Source organism: Bufo gargarizans, chromosome 7 (assembly GCF_014858855.1).
Source record: "Bufo gargarizans isolate SCDJY-AF-19 chromosome 7, ASM1485885v1, whole genome shotgun sequence".
Taxonomy (NCBI): Eukaryota; Metazoa; Chordata; class Amphibia; order Anura; family Bufonidae; genus Bufo; species Bufo gargarizans.
In genome coordinates, this window is record NC_058086.1 from 28,867,038 (window position 1) to 28,892,370 (window position 25,333).

A 25,333-nucleotide genomic window follows, 5' to 3' on the forward strand; every position below is an offset into this window, starting at 1 on the left:
TAAATGGAAGTTAGGGTTAGTAACAGGGTACGGCCACACCATCAGGTTTCTGCGTGCAGTTTTTCAAGCCAAAATCAGGAGTAGATCATAAATGGAAAGAAAGTATAAGGGTCCATTCACACATCCGTAAGTGTTTTGTGGATCCGCAAAACACTGACACTGGCCATGTGCACATGGCCGGCACTATAATAGAAAATGCCTATTCTTGTGGACAAGAATAGAAAATGTTTTATTTTTTTGCGGAGCTGCGGGCCGGAAGTTCAGGGCTGCGGAACAGAAGTGCGGATGCGGACGGCATACTATGTGCTGTCCGTATCTTTTCAGGCCCCATTGAAAATGAATGGGTCCGCACCCGTTCCGTATAATTGCAGAACGGATCCAAACCATTCAACGGACGTTTGACTGGAGCCTTAAGGTCAAATATGACTACTACTCCTTTTTTTTAATTCATTCCTGGTTCCAAAACAGCATCAGGAAACCTGACCATGTGGCCAGACCTTAACACTTCAAAAATCACATCCAATTGTCACACCCCCTGAGTTGTGATAGGCAGAGAGCTGCAGCTGAATGGACACACCCCCTGAGTTGTGATAGGGAGAGAGCTGCAGCTAAATGGACACACCCCCTGAGATGTGATAGGGAGAGAGCTGCAGCAGAATGGGCACACCCCCTGAGTTGTGATAGGCAGAGAGCTGCAGCTGAATGGACACACCCCCTGAGTTGTGATAGGGAGAGAGCTGCAGCTAAATGGACACACCCCCTGAGATGTGATAGGGAGAGAGCTGCAGCAGAATGGGCACACCCCCTGAGTTGTGATAGGGAGAGAGCTGCAGCTGAATGGACACACCCCCTTAGTTGTGATAGGGAGAGAGCTGCAGCTAAATGGACACACCCCCTGAGATGTGATAGGGAGAGAGCTGCAGCAGAATGGGCACACCCCCTGAGTTGTGATAGGGAGAGAGCTGCAGCAGAATGGGCACACCCCCTGAGTTGTGATAGGGAGAGAGCTGCAGCAGAATGGGCACACCCCCTGAGATGTGATAAGGAGAGAGCTGCAGCAAAATGGGCACCCCCCTGAGATGTGATAGGGAGAGAGCTGCAGCAGAATGGGCACACCCCCTGAGCTGTGATAGGGAAAGAGCCTCAGCAGAATGGGCATACCCCCTGAGATGTGATAAGGAGAGAGCTGCAGCAGAATGGGCACCCCCCTGAGATGTGATAGGGAGAGAGCTGCAGCAGAATGGGCACCCCCCTGAGATGTGATAGGGAGAGAGCTGCAGCAGAATGGGCACACCCCCTGAGATGTGATAGGGAGAGAGCTGCAGCAGAATGGGCACCCCCTGAGATGTGATAGGGAGAGCACTGCAGCAGAATGGGCACACCCCCTGAGTTGTGATAGGGAGAGAGCTGCAGCAGAATGGGCACCCCCTCTGAGATGTGATAGGGAGAGAGCTGCAGCAGAATGGGCACACCCCCTGAGATGTGATAAGGAGAGAGCTGCAGCAGAATGGGCACCCCCTGAGATGTGATAGGGAGAGCACTGCAGCAGAATGGGCACACCCCCTGAGTTGTGATAGGGAGAGAGCTGCAGCAGAATGGGCACCCCCTCTGAGATGTGATAGGGAGAGCACTGCAGCAGAATGGGCACACCCAGTGAGTTGTGATAGGGAGAGAGCTGCAGCAGAATGGGCACCCCCTCTGAGATGTGATAGGGAGAGAGCTGCAGCAGAATGGGCACACCCCCTGAGATGTGATAAGGAGAGAGCTGCAGCAAAATGGGCACCCCCTGAGATGTGATAGGGAGAGCACTGCAGCAGAATGGGCACACCCCCTGAGTTGTGATAGGGAGAGAGCTGCAGCAGAATGGGCACCCCCTCTGAGATGTGATAGGGAGAGAGCTGCAGCAGAATGGGCACACCCCCTGAGATGTGATAAGGAGAGAGCTGCAGCAGAATGGGCACCCCCTGAGATGTGATAGGGAGAGAGCTGCAGCAGAATGGGCACCCCCTGAAATGTGATAAGGAGAGAGCTGCAGCAGAATGGGCACACCTTCTGAGCTCTGATAGGGAGAGTTGCAGCAGTAAGGACTTGCCCTATGAGCTATGATATGAAAGAGCTACAGCAATAAGGGCATGCCCCCGAGCTGTGATAAGGAGAGAGCTGCAGCAGAAAGGACACACACCCTGAGAAAGGACACATTACCTGAGCTTCCAGCTTGAAATAAATCTAACAGAGCAACTGCTCCAATGAAAGTGGAGATCTCTGGATCCACATGAGGTACAGGGGGTTGTTTCTAGCGTTGTTACAAAGAGATTGTCATGTACTATATATATATATATATATATATATCTTCCAGGGACACGGAGAAATCGTTAATGTGGTTTCAGGTTAAGTGGACTTACGAAAGCCCATGTCAGAAATATTGCACCCTGAGGTCCCTGACACTTGAGGGACCAAAAATAAATGTAAATCATTTTCTATTATCGAAATGAGCTTCTCAAGCTGACGTTCCCTACCCCCCGGGTTGCAGGGGTTGAGTGCTCAGGTTCAGTGCGCTGTTTGCCTTTGCATTTAGAAGAACTAAGCTAATCCTGACTACTCCAGTATTCCTGCGGAGGGTTATGAGCAAGTGCGGATTTTTTCTGTGGTAGCCTAAATTCCCATCAGTATGTCAGCTTCTAATGGCTCATTAATCGCCAGCAATTCACACCTCAGATCATTAGTGCAATGAAAGTTGGATCGATAGCAGGCTGTATGACGGTTTATCAAGCCTTGCTGCTTATTGCTGCTTTCACTACACAGTTCAATTAGGCACTAATAGCCAATCCAGTCATGTTTGTGGTGCCTTATCATTTTTCACCTTTAGAGGAGGAGTTTTCTGCCCTGGGAAATGCGGCCATTAATTAGAAGGGCCTCGGTAATCATGTGTTAGCAGATATTTATGTTTTCCCACCTTCTGGATGAGATTATCATTAAACCCCGTTCACATTACTTCCGATTATCATTCATTCAAAGTGAAACTCTGGGTTGAAAAAAAAAATGACATTAAAAAAATTAGAATTTAGTTGCATGGAGAGCAAATTTTCCCAAAGTTTTGGCTACCAGTCTAGAGATGACATCACACTTGCAACTCTTCCAGAACGTCCTGGAAAAAGAAGAGATGTATTAGACCAGGGGTGCTCAACCTGCAGCCCTTCAGCTGTTGTAAAACTACAACTCCCACCATGCCCTGCTGCAGGCTGATACCAGTAGGCTGTCCAGGAATGCTGAGAGTTGTGGTTTTGCAACATCCGGAGGGCCGCAGGTTGGACATCCCTGTCTTCAGGGGCGTTGCTAGGGTCTGAAAACATCCGGGGCACAAGCCCACTGTGTTGAAATTGCACATTAAATGCCAACGAGTGAAACGTTTTCAAGAAATCTACAGTAAGTCCAGTTGCCTTGATTTATTCTTTACAGATATACCATGACCTGGATAAATGAGAACCTTCACAGACACATTAAAGGCATGTTCTGTTGTCACGGATGGTGTTGCAGAAAGCTGGAACTTATAAATAAACATCCGACTGGCTTGATCCCAAACTAAGGAGCATATGGGTGAGCCCTATAAAACCCCTAGAGCTCTCCCTGACTGCTATGCCCATGCAAAGGTCTTTATGGTAGACGATTGCATGCCCGCGTACCTAATACTATTTGACACCTGAAAACCCTATAATAGTGAGGGGACACGACCACAGGCTCCCTCACTTAATACGGACGGAGTCAGGGTCACCTAGAATCAAGCCAGCAAGGAAACACAAATAAAGGAAACAGACTTATCTGAGGAATCAGCAGAAGCAGCCTCCAGCAGTGAACACAATCCAGAAAGAAGTATAAACCGCAAAGTGAGGCAGTATGGGAGGGAATATAAAGGGAGACAATTAGTGTAAATATGTGACAGCTGGGAGAAGGAAAGGAGATGACAAAGTGAAACCAAAACAAAGAACGTCATGCAGGTAGAGAAGAACATCTAACAGACCTTCTCACAAAAGTGGCGGTGACATCTGGTTTACGCAAATGAAGTGCAGTACTGCAGACTGCAGTCATTATATAATACAACATTCGGTGACTTTCCAATATCTGTTATGTTTCATTTCCTCACCACTGCAGAAATCTTTGCTTGGGTCCTTTAATATTGATGGGAGTGGACCCTGGGCAACCCCACAGATCATCCCCCCATCCCCCTTGTACTCGTTCCGCTGATCCGCTACTTGGAGGATGCGCGAGCATGAGTTCAGTCACTTAATTGCGCAATCCCGTCCTGCGGCGCGTGATCCCGCGAGACCCGTGACCTTCCGTGGCGGATCTCGCGGGATCACGCGTCGCAGGACGGGATTGCGCACCGAAGTGACTGAACTTATGCCCGTGCAGCCCGCAAGTAGCGGAACAAGTACAAGGAGGGTGGGGGGATGATCTGTAGTGGGTTGCCCAGGTCCAATCAACATTAAAAGGCCCTGGAATAGCCAAATAAAAAAATGCTACCAGGCCAGCATAACATTTGGGGCACTGGACAAAACATCCGGGGCTCAAGCCCCGAATGTTTGGACCTAACGACGCCCGTGCCTGTCTTACACTCCTGGAAGAGTTGGCCTATCTCCTGGGCACCGGAAAAGCCTCCCGGAGACTGAACCCTATCTGTGTGTGGAACCGGAGCTGCATCATCAGCCACAGCCCAGGTGACTTATAACACGTAAGAGGATGGCGCCACCGAAAATAAAGTGGTGGGGTCTGGACAATATAGCGGTGTGTTTGGAAATAAAAGATATGTGGTCTGATAAAGGGGCGTGCCCTGGCAGTATTCTAGTGGTGTGTGTAGTGTGCTGCTCAACAATCTCTGCCATTGATCGCTGTCAAAAGATTGTCAAGTATGGACTAGCTACTGTCCTCTGCTAGGCCACAGCGGAAGCCTGGGCTGGCCAAGACAACGAGTTCTTCCAAATGTAGGTGCTTAACATAATGCAAACAGAGCATAATAACTGGACAGCTCTGGCCAGGTTTGTGGTGGTCCCACTGCGATGCTGGGTCCCTGCCTTACCACCCTATCCTCCAGAGACATGGTGCACCCCAATTAGAAATAAGTCCAGTGAGTCAGGGTTCTGCAGTAAACCAGTGGGCTTCTTTGCTAGAGGAACTCAGGTGCAAAATAACATAGGCAAGGCACTGAGCTGGCTTCTCCAGTCTCCTCTCTGGCAGAAGGTTTCATGCTAAGGAAAGGCCTGAGCTAGCTGTCCCTTGCTCTCTCAGAAGGCTGGTACCCTGGCCAAAAGCTGGTGGCCCAGGGTCTGTGGCTCAGTCATCCATCTGGCTCCCTGGTCACAGGGCTGGTGAATAAGATTATGTGGCTCAGTATCCCCATCTCAATGTCTTCTTTTGGTCATTCAAGTAGTTTGGAAGTGTCTCCTCTACTAATCCCTAGTTCCTATCGGCAGACAACCAGGGTCTCTGACTGCTCTCCTTATACCTTCTAGTGTAAGGGTGGAATGAAGAAGCACAGCCCAAACAGAAACATTTTTACAATTTCTGTCTGTCATAAACTTGTATAGCGTTTCAATGCAAGGCTATGGGAATGACTAGGCAGTTTTCCATCCATAAACAAGTTTTCAGACATGAACAATAAAACTATACCAGACAGTCAGTTTTACTTAGCATTGGAAAAAAGTCCCAAAGTCTCTCAGTTTTAGCTGGCTGTGCCTTAACCCTTTCCACAGTGCAGTACAGATATAGTGCAATAACAGTGTGAATGAACAGGACATGATACAATAAACATATAGGTTCAACAATCTAAAACACTTTAAGTGCACACAACAGCAAAAATCACAATGCAAGTTAATCCTTCAAAGTGCAATAAAATGGGAAGTTGGTGGCTTTGCATAGTAGCAATAAGGGCAGTGTCACGCTTCGGTGTGGGAGGGAAACACCACACCAAGCATAAGGGAGAAGGGGGGAACAGGGAATCAGGCCTGAGAACTAGGGAAGGAAGATGGACATCTCCTCGTAGAACCCTAACCAAAGTCCTGACTGACTACCAGTATGAACAGACCCCAGGGGTCTTACACAGGAATACCTAGAGTCCTATCTAGCCCTATAGAACCCTGGCACTAATGGCAGGGACGAGACTACCTGTTTCTCCAAAAGGAAGGACGAGTAGGAGTCTCCTTCAGGCCTAGTACAAACAATAGGGAAATGCAACACACAGAACCCAAACAAAATACAAAAAGGGAAAGGAAAGACTTAACTTCAAAGGGGCTATGGAAGCACCAGGAACTCCGCCGAGATCCACACACCAGCTATCCACAACTGAAACTGAAGCTATAAACCGCACAGCATTGTGGGAGAAGCAACAATAAATAAGGAAGGTTAAATGACCACATTAGCAACACCTGAGGCAAGGGGTGCGGCCATTACCAGAAACAACACAGACAAAAACAAAACAAAAAAAAACAATAATCTTAATTTTCCGTCATGCAAGAGGTTCTGTTTAATGTGATTCTTACAGACAGAAATTCTTCTGATAAAACAACATTGATGCCCAATGTGTAGAAATGGTAATATTATAGCAAAAGCCTCATTTGTCAGAAAAAAAAACACTTAATTGTCTGAAATTAAAAAAATATATAAAATTACTTAAATTTTTAAAAAATAAATGTAAAAAATGCAAGCTATTCAACCAGCATGTGAGTAATAGTGATGAGCGGCAGGGGCTATATTCAAATTCGCGATATTTCATTAATATTTTGTAGAATATTCATCATATATTCGCAAATTTCGAGATTATTTTATTAAGTGCGAAAAATCGGCAATGTAAAAATCGCGTACTGCGAATTCGTAACGCAAAATACAGGCGTGGGTCACTTTGGCTACATTTTCCAAGCTGCTAGAAGTTCCCTGAGACTGGAGAAAGAGGTTGGCCCGGCAGAACATTGCAATAGCTTTATATGCAGATAGAGTCAAGTGCGCCAATATATTCGCGATTGCGCTAATCGGCAGTGATTAGAATATTTTGGCGCAATACGTGCAGCTTCACATTTTAGCAGGTCTGACTACAGATTACTGATTGGTGCGCTGAGTATTGTTGTGAACTTGACATTGTTCCTTCTCATCGGCCCACAAGCAAGAAGCAGAGAGGAATCGTGTGTTCAGATGGAAAACAATGCTGAATATTCGATATATAACGAATATATAGCACTATAGTCTAAATATTCTCGAATTCTCGAAGTGGCGATATTCACGATAAAAATTCGCTATTCGAATATTCGTGCTCAACACTAGTGAGTAACAGAGTACATTTTAGTATATAGTCTGCTTGGCACTTACTTAAAAAAATAAATACAAAATGAAGAGATAAAATATGACCTCGATGTTCCGCCACGCAGAGTTTCTGTTTATTGAGATTCTTACTAAAAGAAATTCTTCTGATAAAACGACATTGATGTCCAATGTGCAGAAATATTAGCTTGTGGGTGACAGGTCGCCTCTGCGGCCAGTGACTGGCTGCAGCAGCGGTCACATGACCTCTGTCAACAGGATGTTGATTCCGAGAGACGAGAGACCTGCGAAGGCGGTCGTTTAGCGATGGAACCAGAACCCATGAACCAGGTAAGTATTATGATCACTGCTGGTCTGGCCACTCTGAAAAAAGTTTCAAGTTGCTTTTGGTATTAATGGGTTAAAATACTTTATAAATAAGATTTTTTTTATTTTTTTTGCTAACGAACTTTATTACTTCCAGAACGACAACACTAATCTCCAGACAAGGTGACTGCTGTATACAAAGGCAGCAACTCCTCCAGCACCTTGGTCAGCGACGACTCCGCCCCTTCTACTGACGTCACACGTCAATCACCCGCCTACCTGTTACATGTCCTCCACTTTCCCGGCTCCAGCACCTCGGACAGCGCCTCTGGCCACGCCCACTTGATGACGTACGGCGTCAATCAGAGACGCAGAGCTTCCAGTCCGCCGTACAACGTCACCAGTTGCCATAGCGACGGCAGAAGAGCGTCTCCGGGTTGTGTCAGTGGATGACAACAAACATGGCGGAGAGCTGCGGGGATACAGAGACGGGTCTGTTATTTGTTTTGTTTCTATGACTTACAGATGCTGTGGAGAGGGGGATGGGCAGGCGCCGGGAAGACCGGGGTGTAGCTATGCAGAAAATGGTCTTAGCCTTTAATTGTTGCCAGTGCCTCTGCCAGAAGACAGTATGGATGTGAAAGTAGCATAGGTGCAGTAATAATGGAAGGGGGAGGACTGGCAATCAGTGATTGTGATTAGTATAATGTCCAAGCTATTATAATCTGGATCTTTCACTGACCATCAGCTGAGAATTTCTCTTTTATTGCAGACATTGATTTTTTTTATAGCTATTGTCAATGGCACAATTGTTCAAAATGTCCTTATATGTTGTCTATAGATTACGGGGTACATTTATGGGGGTACCCCAGCCAGGACTCCCACCAATGACTTCATAGACAAGTCCCGACACTCACTTAAAGGCTATGAACGCCATCAGGGGGGCAGTTATATTTTTCAATGATTGCATTTTACTCATTTTGGGCTAATCATCATTTTTTTCAATTGGTCTTTATAAAAAAAAATATTCAGCCGTTCTGTCACAAAGGGTTAACGGTTTCTCTAGCTGAGTGACTGGTACTTTCACTTTGTGCCGTCTAATAACCCTTATCTCTAAATCATGAAAACTTATTTAAGCCCCTTCTTATCAGTAAGGTAAGAATTCGGCTATAATGAGTGGTTATAAGGTCAGAGATCAGAGATAAGGTTGGCTGAAGGAAGAGATTCAGATCCTGCTACTAGAGAATCTCAAGGCTGTACAGAGAAAGGGGCTCAAAAGTTTTAATCAAGACCAATTGACCGCACGCGCTCTGGTGCCCGTCTCTCGGTGTAGACTCTAAGTCTGCACGCCTGCGCCACTCGAGACTGCAGGGCATTTGTGCCGACTTCCAAGTGGGATTGGATACTCTATTCATTCATCTAGGGCTGCAGCTAACGATTATTTGAATAATCGATTAGTTGCCGATTAATTTCTTCGATTAATCGATTAATCGGGAAAAACGACAAAATTACAAAACAGAGGTTTATATGATCTTACTTGAAAAATTATGTTCAAAGGCCATATTAAAACAAATTGTGGGCGACACTATTATGGGGGATCTGTGGGCGACACTATTATGGGGGATCTGTGGGCGACACTTATGGGGGATCTGTGGGCGACACTTATGGGGATCTGTGGGCGACACTTATGGGGGATCTGTGGGCGACACTTATGGGGGATCTGTGGGCGACACTTATGGGGGATCTGTGGGCGACACTTATGGGGGATCTGTGGGCGACACTTATGGGGGATCTGTGGGCGACACTTATGGGGGATCTGTGGGCGACACTTATGGGGGATCTGTGGGCGACACTTATGGGGGATCTGTGGGCGACACTTATGGGGGATCTGTGGGCGACACTTATGGGGGATCTGTGGGCGACACTTATGGGGGATCTGTGGGCGACACTTATGGGGGATCTGTGGGCGACACTTATGGGGGATCTGTGGGCGACACTTATGGGGGATCTGTGGGCGACACTTATGGGGGATCTGTGGGCGACACTTATGGGGGATCTGTGGGCGACACTTATGGGGGATCTGTGGGCGACACTTATGGGGGATCTGTGGGCGACACTTATGGGGGATCTGTGGGCGACACTTATGGGGGATCTGTGGGCGACACTTATGGGGGATCTGTGGGCGACACTTATGGGGGATCTGTGGGCGACACTTATGGGGGATCTGTGGGCGACACTTATGGGGGATCTGTGGGCGACACTTATGGGGGATCTGTGGGCGACACTTATGGGGGATCTGTGGGCGACACTTATGGGGGGATCTGTGGGCGACACTTATGGGGGATCTGTGGGCGACACTTATGGGGGATCTGTGGGCGACACTTATGGGGGATCTGTGGGCGACACTTATGGGGGATCTGTGGGCGACACTTATGGGGGATCTGTGGGCGACACTTATGGGGGATCTGTGGGCGACACTTATGGGGGATCTGTGGGCGACACTTATGGGGGATCTGTGGGCGACACTTATGGGGGATCTGTGGGCGACACTTATGGGGGATCTGTGGGCGACACTTATGGGGGATCTGTGGGCGACACTAATGGGGGATCTGTGGGCGACACTAATGGGGGATCTGTGGGCGACACTAATGGGGGATCTGTGGGCGACACTATTATGGGGGATCTGTGGGCGACACTATTATGGGGGATCTGTGGGCGACACTATTATGGGGGATCTGTGGGCGACACTATTATGGGGGATCTGTGGGCGACACTATTATGGGGGATCTGTGGGCGACACTATTATGGGGGATCTGTGGGCGACACTATTATGGGGGATCTGTGGACCACACTATTATGGGGGATCTGTGGACGGCGTAGTTATGGAGAGGGGGATCTGTGGACGGCGTAGTTATGGAGAGGGGGATCTGTGGGTGGCGCAGTTATGGAGAGGGGGATCTGTGGGTGGCGCAGTTATGGAGAGGGGGATCTGTGGACGGCGTAGTTATGGAGAGGGGGATATGTGCACTGTTATGGGCATAACAGTGCACAGATCCCCCTTCCCATAGCAGTGCCATACACAGACCCCCCCTCCTCCCCATAGCAGTGCTATACACAGACCCCCCTCCCCATAGCAGTGCCATAGACAGATCCTCCCCCCTCCCCATAGCAGTGCTATACACAGACCCCCCTTCCCATAGCAGTGCCATAGACAGATCCCCCTTCCCCCTACCCCCTAACAGCCCCGGCCCCGATGCTTGCATCTTTATTTTACCTTTTTACAATGACGCTCCCGCTCCTGTAACAGCCAGGCAGAGCGGACGGCGGCGTAACGTCACTCAATCACGTGACGCGCCCGCTCCGCCCACTTCATGAATGAAGGAGGCGGAGCAGGCGTGTCACGTGAGTGAGTGAGTGACGTTACGCCGCCGTCCGCTCTGCCTGGCTGTTACAGGAGCGGGAGCGTCATTGTAAAAAGGTAAAATAAAGATGCAGCGACCGCCCGCCCGCCCGAATAGCAACGAATCGGCGATTATTCGATAACTGGATTCGTCGACAACGAATCCAGTTATCGAATATAATCGATTACATCGATTAATCGTTGCAGCCCTACATTCATCCACGGCATTTTCTGACTACCCATGTCCATCAGCCAGCCAATTTATGATAGGTTACACCTAATGATAGGTACGCCCTTAGGGCATATAATCATAAACAGTTCTTCTTGCTATTTGCTCCACAACCCCTGATGATGCTGATGCTTCAGTGAAACATGTCGGGGGAGCAAATGTAGTTTTCCTTTTAAAAATGTAGTTACTGCCAGACGGATTAAGTATCATGATCCGTAGGACAAATGCATTGAAATGCCGGATCCGTCTCTCCGGTGTCATCTGTAAAGACCGATCCGGCAGTTATTTTTATTTTATTTTTTTGCGGTCTGAGCATGCGCAGACCGCAAAAACGATTTTTTTTCTCCCAGGCTGTGAGCTGTGCGCTGCGATTGGCCATTGCTACAGCCTAGGAGGAGGAGACGCCCACAGGACAAGGGCAGACTCCGCCTACTATAACCAAGTGAGCGAAGATACCGGAGGGCATAGCGGGAGAACGGAGCGGCGCCCAGGGATAAAAGTAAGTGCAGTGAGATCCCCGGGCGCCGCTGTATATGTCAGGATACTTAGTTCACAATGTTTGGACCGATGAAAGGTCCTCTTTAAGCCCTAATTATATTGGCTGTAATGACGTACTGTGAAGAAATAAATAAATAAATAAGAAAGATAAATGGAAAAAATAAAGAACAAAACAATACATTACTAATAACTGTCTTAAGAATATCAGACGTCTAGCAATCCACCTTAGGCTACTTTCACACTTGCGTTTGGTGCGGATCCGGTTGTATTATCTGTAACATAGCCAAAACGGATCCGTCTTGAACACCATTGAAAGTCAATGGAGGACAGATCCGTTTTCCGTTGTGTCAGTGAAAACTGATCCGTCCCCATTGACTTACATTGTGTTTGGCTCCGCTTCGTCATGCGGACACCAAAATGCTGCAAGCAGTGTTTTGGTGTCCGCCTCCAAAGCGGAACGGAGCCAAACTGATGCATTCTGAGCGGATCCTTTTCCATTCAGAATCCATTAGGGCAAAACTGATCAGTTATGGACCGCTTGTGAGAGCCCTGAACGGATCTCATCACAACACAGAGCCATAAGAATAAGGGCTCATTCAGACGGCTGTCTTTTGCGTTCTGCAAATTGCGGATCCACAAAAACACGGATACCAGCCCGTGTGTGTTGTGCAATTTGCCGTCAATCTCAGAGAAAATGCCTATTCTTATCTGCAATTGCGGACAAGAATAGGACATGCTCTATATTTTCTGCGGGGCCACGGAATGGGACAACGGATGCGGACTGCACATGGTGTGCTGTCCGCATCTTTTGCGGCTCCATTGAAATGACAGGGTCTGCACCCGTTCCGCACAAACAACAACATACGGCCGTCTGAATGAGCCCTAAATGTTCCAGAATTGTTAGTTCATGTGGAATACAATTATTTACTAGACCAGACATGTCGGGGGAGAAGGCAGCTCCTCTTTACAAATGTGGATGCAGTTTAATAATCATTGTACAATAAAGAGTTAATCTTTCTAATGCACTTTGTGTCCCCATTCCTCACCATTTCTACACCTAAAGGCTCCGATCTCTCTGCAGCTGCCGCGCCCTTTCTACTTTGATTGACAGGACCAGATGTGATGACGTTTACACTGCCTGGTCCTGTCAATCAGAATGCAGTGGGCGTGGCAGCTGCAGAGAGAGCAGAGCCTTTAGGAGTAACGGCAACGCCCCCGTTGCTCCTAGAGCCTTATTTGCATTTTTCTCAGCAATGCGGACACATATGAACATGGGACCAACACAGATGCCTTCAGCTGCCAAGCGCACATGTAACAGGTCAGCCAATGTCATAGGGACAAAACTGCTGACAGATGCCCTTTAAAGGGAATCTTTGGGAACAAGAATTTCAAACTCAAAAATGAATCTTGATTGTACACGTGATATCTGATAAACATGATTGCCTCCCAGGAAGGTGTTAGGACGCGCAGGGTATCTATCGCTTGCTGCGCACCCACTCAGTGTTAGGCTACATGCACACGACCGTGCTGTTTTTTGCGGTCCGCAAACTGCGTATCCGCAAAAAACGGGAGCCGCGGCCCATTGTAGACATGCCTATTCTTGTCTGCAAAACGGACAAGAATAGGACATGCTATATTTTTTTTTGCGGGGCCTCGGAACGGAGCAACGGATGCGTACAGCACACGGAGTGATGTCCGCATCTTTTGCGGCCCCATTGAAGTGAATGGGTCTGCACCCGAGCCGCAAAAACTGCGGCTTGGATGCGGACCATAACTACGCTCGTGTGCATGAGGCCTTAGGCGAGTGGTTTTAATGTGAAGAATAATTGTGTGTAAGGAACTGAATGCAGTTGTGTCATGTATTAACCTTTCCCATAGACAGGGTGTCACGTTAATTTACCGCATTATCAGACGGCTGACAACACGATCTCTGCGCAGTTACCGGTTTATTCATATTTTTGCTGTTCTTCCATTGACAAAGACTTAAGTTAATCGGACTAATTGCATGTTGATTATATCATTGTGTTCATGACCACACGAGAGCTGTGACGTATTGTTCCTAGCATGAAATATTATTATGTATGGTGACCCCGAAGCAGCTGGCGGGCCCATCCGTGCCCCTGTCTCCTTATTAAGTATCTTTACTTGTGATTTCACTTTTTGTTTTCCTTCTTACATCGGGATCCGCGCGGCAAACTGCTAATTGCCAGGAGTAATTATTGTCAGGAAGAGACATTGCAGTGTCGGAGCCTGCCACAAAATACTAAGTATTACTAATGGATTATTGTTATGATAATTAACCACTTACAGAGATAGAAAGACCAGGAAATCGTTTAGATGTAACTAATCGTATACTATTATCTATTAATTAGCCCCCGTCTACTACAGCTGCCCGACCTGGGATACAGTTGTGTTCAAAATAATAGCAGTCAGACATCACTAACCCGATCAATCACTTTTTTTTTTTTTGAAATGATATTTCTACATAGCAAATATTTTACTAGCAGGTGTAGTAGAGTAATAGAAATGCAACAGACCCAACAGTCAGGACATGCATGCTGCTGATTCTGTGTAATTGAATCACTAATTGAAAGGGGCATGTTCAAAATAATAGCAGTGTGGAGTTCAATGAGTGAGGTCATTTATTCTTTAAAAAACAGGTGGCAATTATTGCCCTTATTTAAGGAAGGAAGGCAGCAAATGTTGTACATGCTGGTTACAGTGCATTTCTCTCTGAAATTCTGAGGAAAGTGGGTCGTTCCAGACATTGTTCAGAAGAACAGTGTGCCTTGATTAAAAAGTTGAGTGGAGAGGGGAAAACATAAAAAGAAGTGCAGAAAATGATAGACTGCTCAGCTAAAATGATCGCAAATGCTTTAAAAATGCAACCAAAACCTGGAAAACGTGGAAGAAAGCGAAAAAGTACCATTCGAATGGATAGAAGAATAGCCAAAATAGCAAGGACTCGACCAACAATCAGCTCCAGGAAGATGACAGAAAGGTCTAAAGTTCCCTGTCAGGACTGTTACAATGAGAAGACGCCTATGTGAAGCCAAGCTATCTGCAAGAAGCCCCCGCAAAGTCCCACTGCTGGAAACAAGACGTGAGCTGAAGAGCTTACAATCTGCCAAAGAGCCCATTGACGGCCTAAAGGGACATTCTGTGGACTGATGAAAGTGAGATTGTTCTCTTTGGGTCTAGTGGCCGGAGACAGTTTGTCAGATGACCCCCAAACACTGAATTCAAGCCACTGTACACTGTGAAGACAGGGAAGCATGGTGGACAAGCATCATGATATGGGGAGGTTTCTCATACTACGGTGTTGGGCCTATTTATCGCATATCAGGGGTCACGGATCAGTTTGAATACATCAGAATACTCAAAGAGGTCCGGCTGCCTTATGCTGAAGAGGAAATGGCCTTGAAATGGGTGTTCCAACAAGACAACGACCCCAAACGCACCAGTAAACAGGAAACATCTCGGTTCCAGACCAACAAGACTGACGCTACGGAGCGGTCGGCCCGATCCCCGGATCTTAATCCAATAGAAAACTTGTGGGGTGACATCAAAAATGCAGTTTCTGAGGCAAAACCAAGAAATAGAGAAGAACTGTGGAATGTGGTCCGATCATCCTGGGCTGGAGAACCTGGTGACAGGGGCCAGAAGGTGGTGACTCCGAGCAGCACAGACGTCCAGCAGGTCTCAGACACAGCCGTTATACAACTGAATATTAGTGATTCAAAGGAAAGCAAAATCTTCAAACATTTCTCAGTTTATATAGTGAATGTTTGAGTTTGTAAAGAAGAATACAAACACTGCTATTTTTTTGAACAGTCTAATATTCACTTTTCTTCAATTTCTTTTAGAGGAACAACACAAATGTGATATAATTTTCTTCATGTTCTGATTTGGAATAGAATGTGTCGTGTTCCCAATGCATTTGTGTGGATGGAAATAAAAGCTATTAGAAGGATTTTGAGCTTTATTCACTTTTTTAAACACACTGCTATTATTTTGAACACAACTGTACATTTGGGGGTATCTATAACGTCCTGCACTGCAGAACTTGGGCTCCGGAAAATCGCCAAATAGGGACTGCCAGCTTTTTAGGTTTATTTGCCTAAAACATGTGTGACGTTTTGCCTTTTTAGATGAGAACAGTTTTGATTTAAAGGGAATCTGTCAACACATACTGTACCTCCATTTCTTATCCAAGTGCAGTGTCAGATGTGCGCAGGTCTCCAGATTCAAACGCTGTTGCCTCCATCCCAATCAGTGTTCGCATTCCTGAGAAATCCTTGATGTTATGATATGCAAATTAGTTGCTTGGTGCAACAAGGGGGCCACTATTGCACCTCATTGCATCAAAAGCCCCGCTCCTTATTTTGGCCAGCCCCCTCCCCTGCCCCAGCTTTGAGTGAGATGATCAATAGGAGGAGATGTAATCTCACAGGGCTATCTTTTCTCGTGTGTACTCTGGTGCTTTGGAAATTGGCGCATGGGCAGTACAGCCCTGATGTTTGCCAGGGCTGCTTAGTACACACACTTCCGCCCTGGCAAACATCTGAGCCATACTGTACTGCGCATGTGCCAATTTCCACACGAGAACACAGGGTTAGGTGGGAATACACATGGGAAGTCCAGCCCTGATGCTTGGCAGGACTACGTACTACAGACAACTTCCGCCCTCGCAAATATGAGCCGTACTGTACTGTGTATGCACCGAATTCTGCACCAGAACACAGGGCAATTTTACATTCACAATCATTTTAATGGATCTTTCCATCCCTCTTTAACTTCTAAGTATGGCCGGGACATGGAGGGAAGCGGAGTCTCAGGCCTTATACCATAGCTCGCCATACCATTCCTCAGGGACGCTGTCTCTGGAGTGGTGATGGTGGTGACCAGGTTGGTCAATTGGGAGTTAATCTATAAACCGAAATTCATATGTCGGGTACATTTTCAGACAAAGGTCCCTACATGGCTCTGCAGCTATAATCAGCTCCGTGTAGGAGTTGTGTCAGGAAGAGCTGTGATTTTTCTCTTTCACTTTGCTCATTCTTATGAAATGTTTTTCTTTTAATGAGGACATATTTTTTTTTATAAGAAACACAGAAAAAAAGTATGGATAAGCTGTACTTTACTCTGTTTGAACTATGAAATGTACTTTTTGCATGCTAATGGTAATTATACCATGACTTCAAGTTTCACTTAAGCAGACCTTGTGCTCACCAATGTGTTTTATGTTCTTATGCTCAGTATATTTTTACAAGTGTACATGAGCTGATAGATAATAGATAGACAGATAGATAGATAATAGATATATAATAGATAGATAGATAGATATGAGATGTATGATAGATAGACAGATAGATAGATAACAGATAGATAATAGATAGACAGATAGATAGATAACAGATAGATAATAGATAGATATGAGATATATGATAGATAGATAGATAGATAATAGATAGATAGATAGATAGATAATAGATAGATAGATAGATATGAGATGTATGATAGATAGACAGATAGATAGATAACAGATAGATAATAGATAGATATGAGATATATGATAGATAGATAATAGATAGATAGATAGATAGATAATAGATAGATAGATAGATATGAGATATATAATAGATAGATAACAGATAGATAATAGATATATATATGAGATATATAATAGATAGGAGATATATAATAGAGAGATAAATAGATAGATAGATAGCTATGAGATATATAATAGATAGATAATAGAAAATAGATAGATAACAGATAGATAAATAGATAGATAGATATGAGATATATGATAGATAATAGATAAATAACAGGTAGATATATAATAGATAGATAGATAGATAGATAGATAGGAGATATATAAAGGATAGATAATAGATAGATGACAGATAGGTAGATAGATAGTTCTTCTATGAGATAGATAGATGATATATAGATAGATAATAGATAGAGTAGATGAATATGAGATAGATAAGAGACAGATACATATACTGTACAGTGCGCTCGGAAAGTCTTAAGACCCTTTCACTTTTTTCATATTTAATGTTGCAGCCTTGTGCTAAAATAAATAAAAAAAATCTAGTCTTCCCCCATCATAAAGTAAAAAGAGAATTTTAAAAATGTTTGAAAATGTATTAAAAAGGAAAAACTAAAATATAATCTGGACATAATTTTACTGGACATTTAACTCTGGGGCCTCCATTTCTCTTGATCATCTTTGAGATGTTTCTACATGGAGTCCACCAGTGGATGGGACATGATTTGGAAGACAACCCTGTCTATATAAGGCCTTGCGGGTGACAATTCATATAAGAGCGAAAACCAAGCCATGAGGAGGAAAGAGCTGCCTGTAGAGCTCAGAGACAGGATTGTGTGGGGCACAGGTCTGGAGAAGCTAACCTAAGGATAATAGCCAGGTTTGTGAAAAGACAAGGGCTTGTCCGGTTTCCTACACTGATGACCTATCCTCAGGATAAGCCATTAATATCAGATCTGTGGGGGGGGGGGGGGGGGGTGGCGAGCAGGTGTAATGAAATCTTCCTGTCCCATTCATTGGGATGGCACGGAGTGTAACTACAGCTGGTCCTTTCCATTCAAGTGAATGGGATGGAGGAGCTGTAATCACACCTGCTCCCATTGCAATGCCTACGGTGAACAGGTAAGGGTGGGTTCACATCACGTTTTATACCTCCATTTAACGCATACGTAAAAAAAAGAAAAGGATACAAAAACGCAGCACACCGCGTTCTAGTATCCTGCCCAGTCCGTTAAAAAAAAAATTATACTTTTTTTTTTTTTTTTACAATGTAACTCTATGGTGAACGGATGCCACTGTATGGCAACAGCCTGAGGCATCCGTCAAACGTATACGTTTTTTGTACCCTCCTTAATCAGTGGAGAAAACGCAGCTCTTCTATGAGCACGGCCGACTCTTCGAACAGCCATTCGTCGGGGGTGCAGGTAGTCTGACTCCTGCTGATTGGATATTGATGACCTAACATGAGGATAGGTCATCAATAGTGATGAGCGGCAGGGGTCATATTCGAATTCACGATATTTCGCAAATATTTTGTAGAATATTCGTCGAATATTCGAAAATTCACGTTCTTTTTTACGCGAAAAATCGGCAAGGTAATGATTGTGTAGTATGTGAATTTTCGGAATTCGAATTTTCGGATTCAAATTTTTTATTGCGAATTTTTCAACTTACAACTATTAGACAAAGAAGATTATAGCACTATATTAGCTAAATTGCTCTATATTCATTTTTTTTCCGAATATTTGCTATATTGCTATAACTTTGTTTTTTCGAATATTCGTAATATTCTAAAACAAGAATATATAGCAATACAGTGAATATTCGAAAAAAACAAATAGAGCAACATTCGCAAACACTACTACTCCTAAAGTCAAGTATATTGCAGCCTTCTTATTGGCCCACAAGCTAGAAGCAGGGAGGGATCATATGTACTGATAAAAAAAAAAAAAAAAAAAAGGAAAAAATATAAAAATTTTCAAAGTACCCATATTCGCGATAAAAATTTGAAATTCGAATATTCGTGTTCAACACTAGTCATCAATACAGGACATCGTAAAACCCCTTTAAGGTCAGATTTTGACTTCCATGGCATTGGCCAAGTTGTATTCGCTAAATTCATTTTCCATTTTACTGATATATGCTACTTATATACATCCAAGATGCATCATACATTGTATCATTGAGCAGCTGAGGAAGCCATCTTGCCACTTTTAGAAACACGTACAGTATTCTATCATCAAGCTTGCAATATAATTTTCGATGCCAGAGGGCAATGAATTGGCTCATTTACCAAGAGCTATTTATAAAGGAGCATTCCCCCCAGCTGCATAGAAACAACCTAAGTGTAAAGTATAATGAAGCGCTCTCTACAAATATCGAATGACTGGAAGTGCAAGATAATTGTGTCCGCACAAGCACAAAACACTATGTTAAAGCAGTTTACGTGCGGTCACAAAGTGGTTGTATTTTTAGAATGATTCGTCTACTTTATAATTATCATTTCTGATATGACACATATAATGCCTCTACGCACTGCTGATTACACTACTATTAGGAGACGCTGTATTGTCATAGTAAAAAAGATGCTGAATTATTTTTCATTGCTATTTTTATTAATTATTATTTTTATTTATGGTATGTACCTATCGTCTTAGAAAGGGCTGCTGGGTGTACATGAGGTTTGACACTATATCTGGCCATCAATGTGTTCTGCATTAGGCAGCAGTTCTCCCCTCTGCAGGCTCGTTATCTAATTGTTAGTTTTCTCTGAGCTGATATCTAGGAGGGAAGGAGGCTAGCTGCTGTGATGTCTCCCGTGCACTGCAGGTAGAGAAATGGTTTACCTGCTCCCCTATCTCTCTCTAGCACCCACTCAGAAACAGTACGGAGGACATTCTACAGCAGTACTGAAAAGCGAAGTTGTGAATCCAGCATTGAGGTGAGAGAGTAAAAACCAGTCCGTTTGTTTGTGCCCCTCTCTCTCCTGCTGTAGCCTCATTGCTAGGTAAGGTTAGGAGCCTGTGATTTATATGCCAGTCTTAATACCCCTGCGCTGGCGGCGGATGTACCTAAGTTATGTAGAGGCACAGGCGTCTACATAACTTTGGTGCTTGGTTCCACCGGCCATGCAAAATGGTTTAACCACTGAAGGACCCCCCCTAGTGACCAGGCCCTTTTTTACAAATCGGCAACTCACAACTTTAACGGTTTATCGCTCGGTCATACAACTTACCACCCAAATGAATTTTACCTTCTTTTCTTCTCACAACTACAGCTTTCTTTTGGTGGTATTTGATTGCTGCTGAGATTTTTAGTTTTTCTGATATTAATCAAAAAAGACCGCAAACTTTTTCTGGTAAAATTGTTCAAATATAATTACATTTCTATACAAGTTTGTGTCAGAATATATTGTGCTACATGTCTTTGATAAAAAAAGAAATCCAATAAGTGTATATTTATTGGTTTGCGCAAAAGTTATAGCGTTTACAAACTATGGTACAAAAATGTGGATTTCCGCATTTTGAAGCAGCTCTGACTTTCTGAGCACCTGTCATGTTTCTTGAGGTGCTAGAATGCCAGGATAGTATAAATACCCCCCAAATGACCCCATTTTAGAAAGAAGACAAAGTATTCGCGGAGGGGCATGGTAAGTTCATGTATGATTTAATTTTTTTTCACAAGTTGGCGGAAAATGACACTTTCTGAGGAAAAAAAATAATAGTAAAGTTTCCATTTCTGCAAACTTCTGGCAAAAAAAAAAAAAATCTCCCACGGACTCACTATGCCCCTCAGTGAATACCTTGGGGTGTCTACTTTTCGAAATGGGGTCATTTGTGGGGTGTGTTTACTGTTTTGGGATTTTGGGCGGGGTTAAATTGTGAGCAACTCTGTAAAGCCTAAAGGTACTCGTTGGACTTTTGGCCCCTTTACGCACCTAGGCTGCAAAAAAGTGTCACACATGTGGTATCGCTGTACTTAGAAGAAGTAGGGCAATGTGTTTTGGGGTGTATTTTTACATATACTCATGCTTGGTAAGAGAAATATCTCTGTAAATTGACAACTTTGTATAATTTTTTTTTAAAGTTGTCATTTACAGAGATATTTATCTCACCCAGCATGGGTATATGTAAAAATACACCGCAAAACACATTTCCCTACTTCTCCTGAGTACGGCGATACCACATGTGTGAGACTTTTTTGCAGCCTAGGTGCGCAAAGGGGCCCAAATTCCAATGAGTACCTTTAGGATTTCACAGGGCATTTTTACGCATTTGAATTCCAAACTACTTCTCACGCTTTAGGGCCCCTAAAATGCCAGGGCAGTAAAAATACCCCACAAGTGACCCCATTTTGGAAAGAAGACACCCCAAGGTATTCCGTGAGGGGTATAGTGAGTTCATGTAAGATTTTATTTATTGTCACAAGTTAGTGGAATATGAGACTTTGTAAGAAAAAACAAAAACATAAATAAATTTCCGCTAACTTGTGCCCAAAAAAATAATCTGGCGGACTGAACGCAAGTGTGGGCACAAGATCAGGCCTGCGTTTTTTGTAGAGCCTAAGGTGACCCTAATGTACTGATATAGATCTGATTGCGAATAGTCTTGATCACTTACAGATACTATATAGTACTAATGCTGATTAGCGACAGCGATTTCGCTAATCAGCGACTAATCAGTGACTGCGGTGCGGTGGGCTGGGCGCTAACTACCTAAGAAGTAGCTAACTAACTGGCGGTGATAAGGGACCCTTACAGGGGGGTGATCAATGGCAGGGGGGTGATCAGGGAGTCTATATGGGGTGATCAGGGGTAATTAAGGGGTTAATAAGTGACAGGGGGGGTGTAGTGTAGTGTAGTGGTGCTTGGTGCTACTTACTGAGCTGCCTGTGTCCTCTGGTGGTCGATCCAAGCAAAAGGGACCACCAGAGGACCAGGTAGCAGGTATATCAGACGCTATTTACAAAATAGCATCTGATATACCTATTTGATTGGTTCTTTTAAAAATCTACAGCCTGCCAGCCAATGATCAGCGCTGGCAGGCTGTAGTTAAACTTGAATACTGCGCAATCCTGTGAACACGCGCTCCTGTGAGCGCGCGTTCACAGGAAATCTCAGGTCTCACGAGATGACGCCAATAGGCATCACTGAGACCTGAGAGCGCTGCCATCCGGACGCCTATCGGCGTTACCGTGACGGCAAGTGGTTAAAGGGATCTGGTGTAGTTTAAGGTCATTTTCCACGCCATAAAGTGGCCTACAAAATGGTAAATAAGACAGGCCGCCCTCTTCCCCGCCCACGCCACTACCAATTTTTCCGTCAACTCAGAAAAGTGACGTGAACGGAGAAAAGGCACAGATTTTGCCGCAAAACCCCTTTGCGACAAAATGTACGCCTAAAGTACACCAAAAAGTGGCGTATATTACTTCATGAATGACCCCCTTAGTCTCTGCCTCTAGCAAGGTGGATTTTGCCTGTAAATTGAAAGTGAATGATCACTTTCAGTAGGTGGGGAAATAAGAAGAAGTAGCTGATAAGCTGAGAGAGAGGCATTTTTCTGTAATAAGATATATTACAAAGTTTCTAATATTCACACATACTATTCATTTAATGGAAGTTTGTTTAAGCAGATTTTTCATTAAATAAAAAAAAAATTGTCTGGCAATAAAGCTATTTTCATGCTAGCATTATGGCATTTATATCAGGCGCCATGACAGATACAGTATGACAGATTTATTTTTGTCATTTTTATATTTGAAGGAGTTCTCACGCTTCAGCAAATGCCATTTTTCACATAGAGAAAGTTAATACAAGGCACTTACTTATGTATTGTGATTTTCCATATTGCCTCCTGTGCTGGTTTGATTCATTTTTCTATCTCAATAAACACTGTTCATATCAAGGAGCTACGACCACCCTGCAATCCATCAGTGGTGGTCCTGCTTGCACACTATAGGAAAAATCAAGCCTCACCTTGTATCTGCACTGAAGCGGTGGTCATAACCCCTGGATTTGAGCAATGTATAATGTGATGCAAAAATGAATCCAGCCAGCAAAGGAAGCAATATGGACAACCACAATACATTAGTAAGTGCCTGGTATTAACCTTCTCTACATGATAAATGCCATTTGCTTTAACAAATTACACTGTTCTAAACCAATTAGTAAACCAATAGATTCTAATAAAGAAAAAAAATTGGAGTTCTCTTAAAGGGGTTGTTGTCTCACTTCAGCAAATGGCATTCAACATGTCTCTTGCAGCTAGGAGAGAGAGCGTGCTAAGAGAGTACTTTAGAGATCGTGGGGGTCTCCGAAGTCAGACCCCCCATCTATCTAAACTTTTGATAAGGGCTATGCCATACTAAAAGTTAACTGTAAGCACAGTGCCACTTTCAGCTCCTTTGTTGGATGGACTCCACCATGGTATGAAACCAAAAGAAAAATAAAATAAAAAATCACATAAAAAAATACAACTGCCATATGTAAAATCACATAGAAATATTCCATTGCTTTTGTAATCACAGCATATGTCATGTAATAATATTAGGCTATTTGCTTCCTACCGCTTCAGATAATTACTGTAAAGGTTCAGAATATGCAAATATATTTTTTGGCATTTCGTATTTTTTTTCTCCCAGAAAGCACCTAGAAGGCTAATTTTTCCTCGTCTTTATCTGACAAGTACAATGCAGCACGCCTGATCCGGCGCCCATCCTTCAAACAGTTAAATGTATTGTCATTTCAAATGACATTTCCATTAGTCTATCTTGTACAACTGGTTGCCAGTTTTCGGCAAATTATAACTAGATTCTGTCTGGAGCACATAACAAATAACAGTATTTACAGTCAGTCATTTAGCGTTTCACAGATCCGAAGGTAAAATGTTCTGCCTCAGCGTAAAAATTGTGAATTAGCTGGCTGTAAAATGTAGTAATTGAAAAATATTTTGCCGAAAAGTAACATTCTCACTAAACATCATTTGTTCAGTGTTCGACTGCATGCAAATTAAAATCATCCTGCCATTCACATGATTGAAATTAGAAAGATAGAGGAGGCTTTTCTTAAAAAAAAAAAAAAAAAATGGGAAAATTTTTTGCTGAACTCTTTGAAATTTATTTTTTTTTTCTTCAGAAATATGTAAAAATAGGCAGAAAACACGGGAACAGGGCTTATTGTCATTGTAGCCAGACTCATAAGGATAGCTTCACCTCCATGCTGGATAACTTTTTTGTTAGGCCTCTTTCCCGTGTACGTTAATCACGGACCGCTCACGTATCCGTTGACTTTAGGGCTCATGCACACAAATGTAATTTGTCATTTCACTTCAGTGAGCCCAAAAAAATAAAAAAAATTCAGATGGCACACCGTGTGCTGTCCACATCCGTATGTCTGTTCTGCGGCACCACAAAAGAAATACAACATGTCCTATTCTTATCCGTATTACAGACAAGGATAGGACTGTTCTATTACGGGCTGGACGATCCGTTCCGCAAAATGCAGAACGCACACAGCCGGTATCAGTGTTTTTGCGGATCCGCGCCCATATGCATGAGCCCTTAATGTGTGTATTCAGACATCACGGACCATGTCTAAAGCCAGCCGGTTTAATAACCATGTTCCTGATGACAGGAGCCCTTTAATATGTATCTTGAAGGGGTTATGCACTCCTTTTATATTAAAGGGGTTGTCCCATGACTAATGTAAAAAATGAGAATCAGACATTATATATAGTACATGACAATCTCTTTCTAACAAAAAAAGAACCAGCCCTGCACCTCACATGGATCCAGAGATCTCCACATTCATTGCTCTGCTAGATTTATATCAAGCTGAAACCTCAAGGGGAGTGTCCTTTCTGCTGCAGCCTAGGGGGCGTGTCTCAGCTCTCCATATCACAGCTCAGGAGGCAGTTAAAGGATGAAACTGAGCATGTGTGGTCATCTCAGTGAGCAGGACAAAGAAATAAGGAAAAGAACAAACAGCAGGTGGCGCTATACAGATACATTTTATTGAATAACTCAGTGGCTCTGCTAAATATTT

The 25,333-nt window shown here is 44.0% G+C and overlaps 1 protein-coding gene across 1 annotated transcript in view; it reads left to right on the forward strand.

Annotated features, from left to right (window-relative positions):
- Positions 1 to 8,031: 8,031 nt before the first annotated feature.
- The window catches only part of AGBL4 (AGBL carboxypeptidase 4), a 1,564,331-nt gene continuing 1,547,029 nt past the window's right edge, over positions 8,032 to 25,333 (forward strand). The window contains exon 1 of the mRNA XM_044302361.1: positions 8,032 to 8,100. Coding sequence (XP_044158296.1) covers positions 8,058 to 8,100 — 43 coding nt within the window. The 5' untranslated portion in view covers positions 8,032 to 8,057. The remainder of the gene's footprint in view (positions 8,101 to 25,333) is intronic.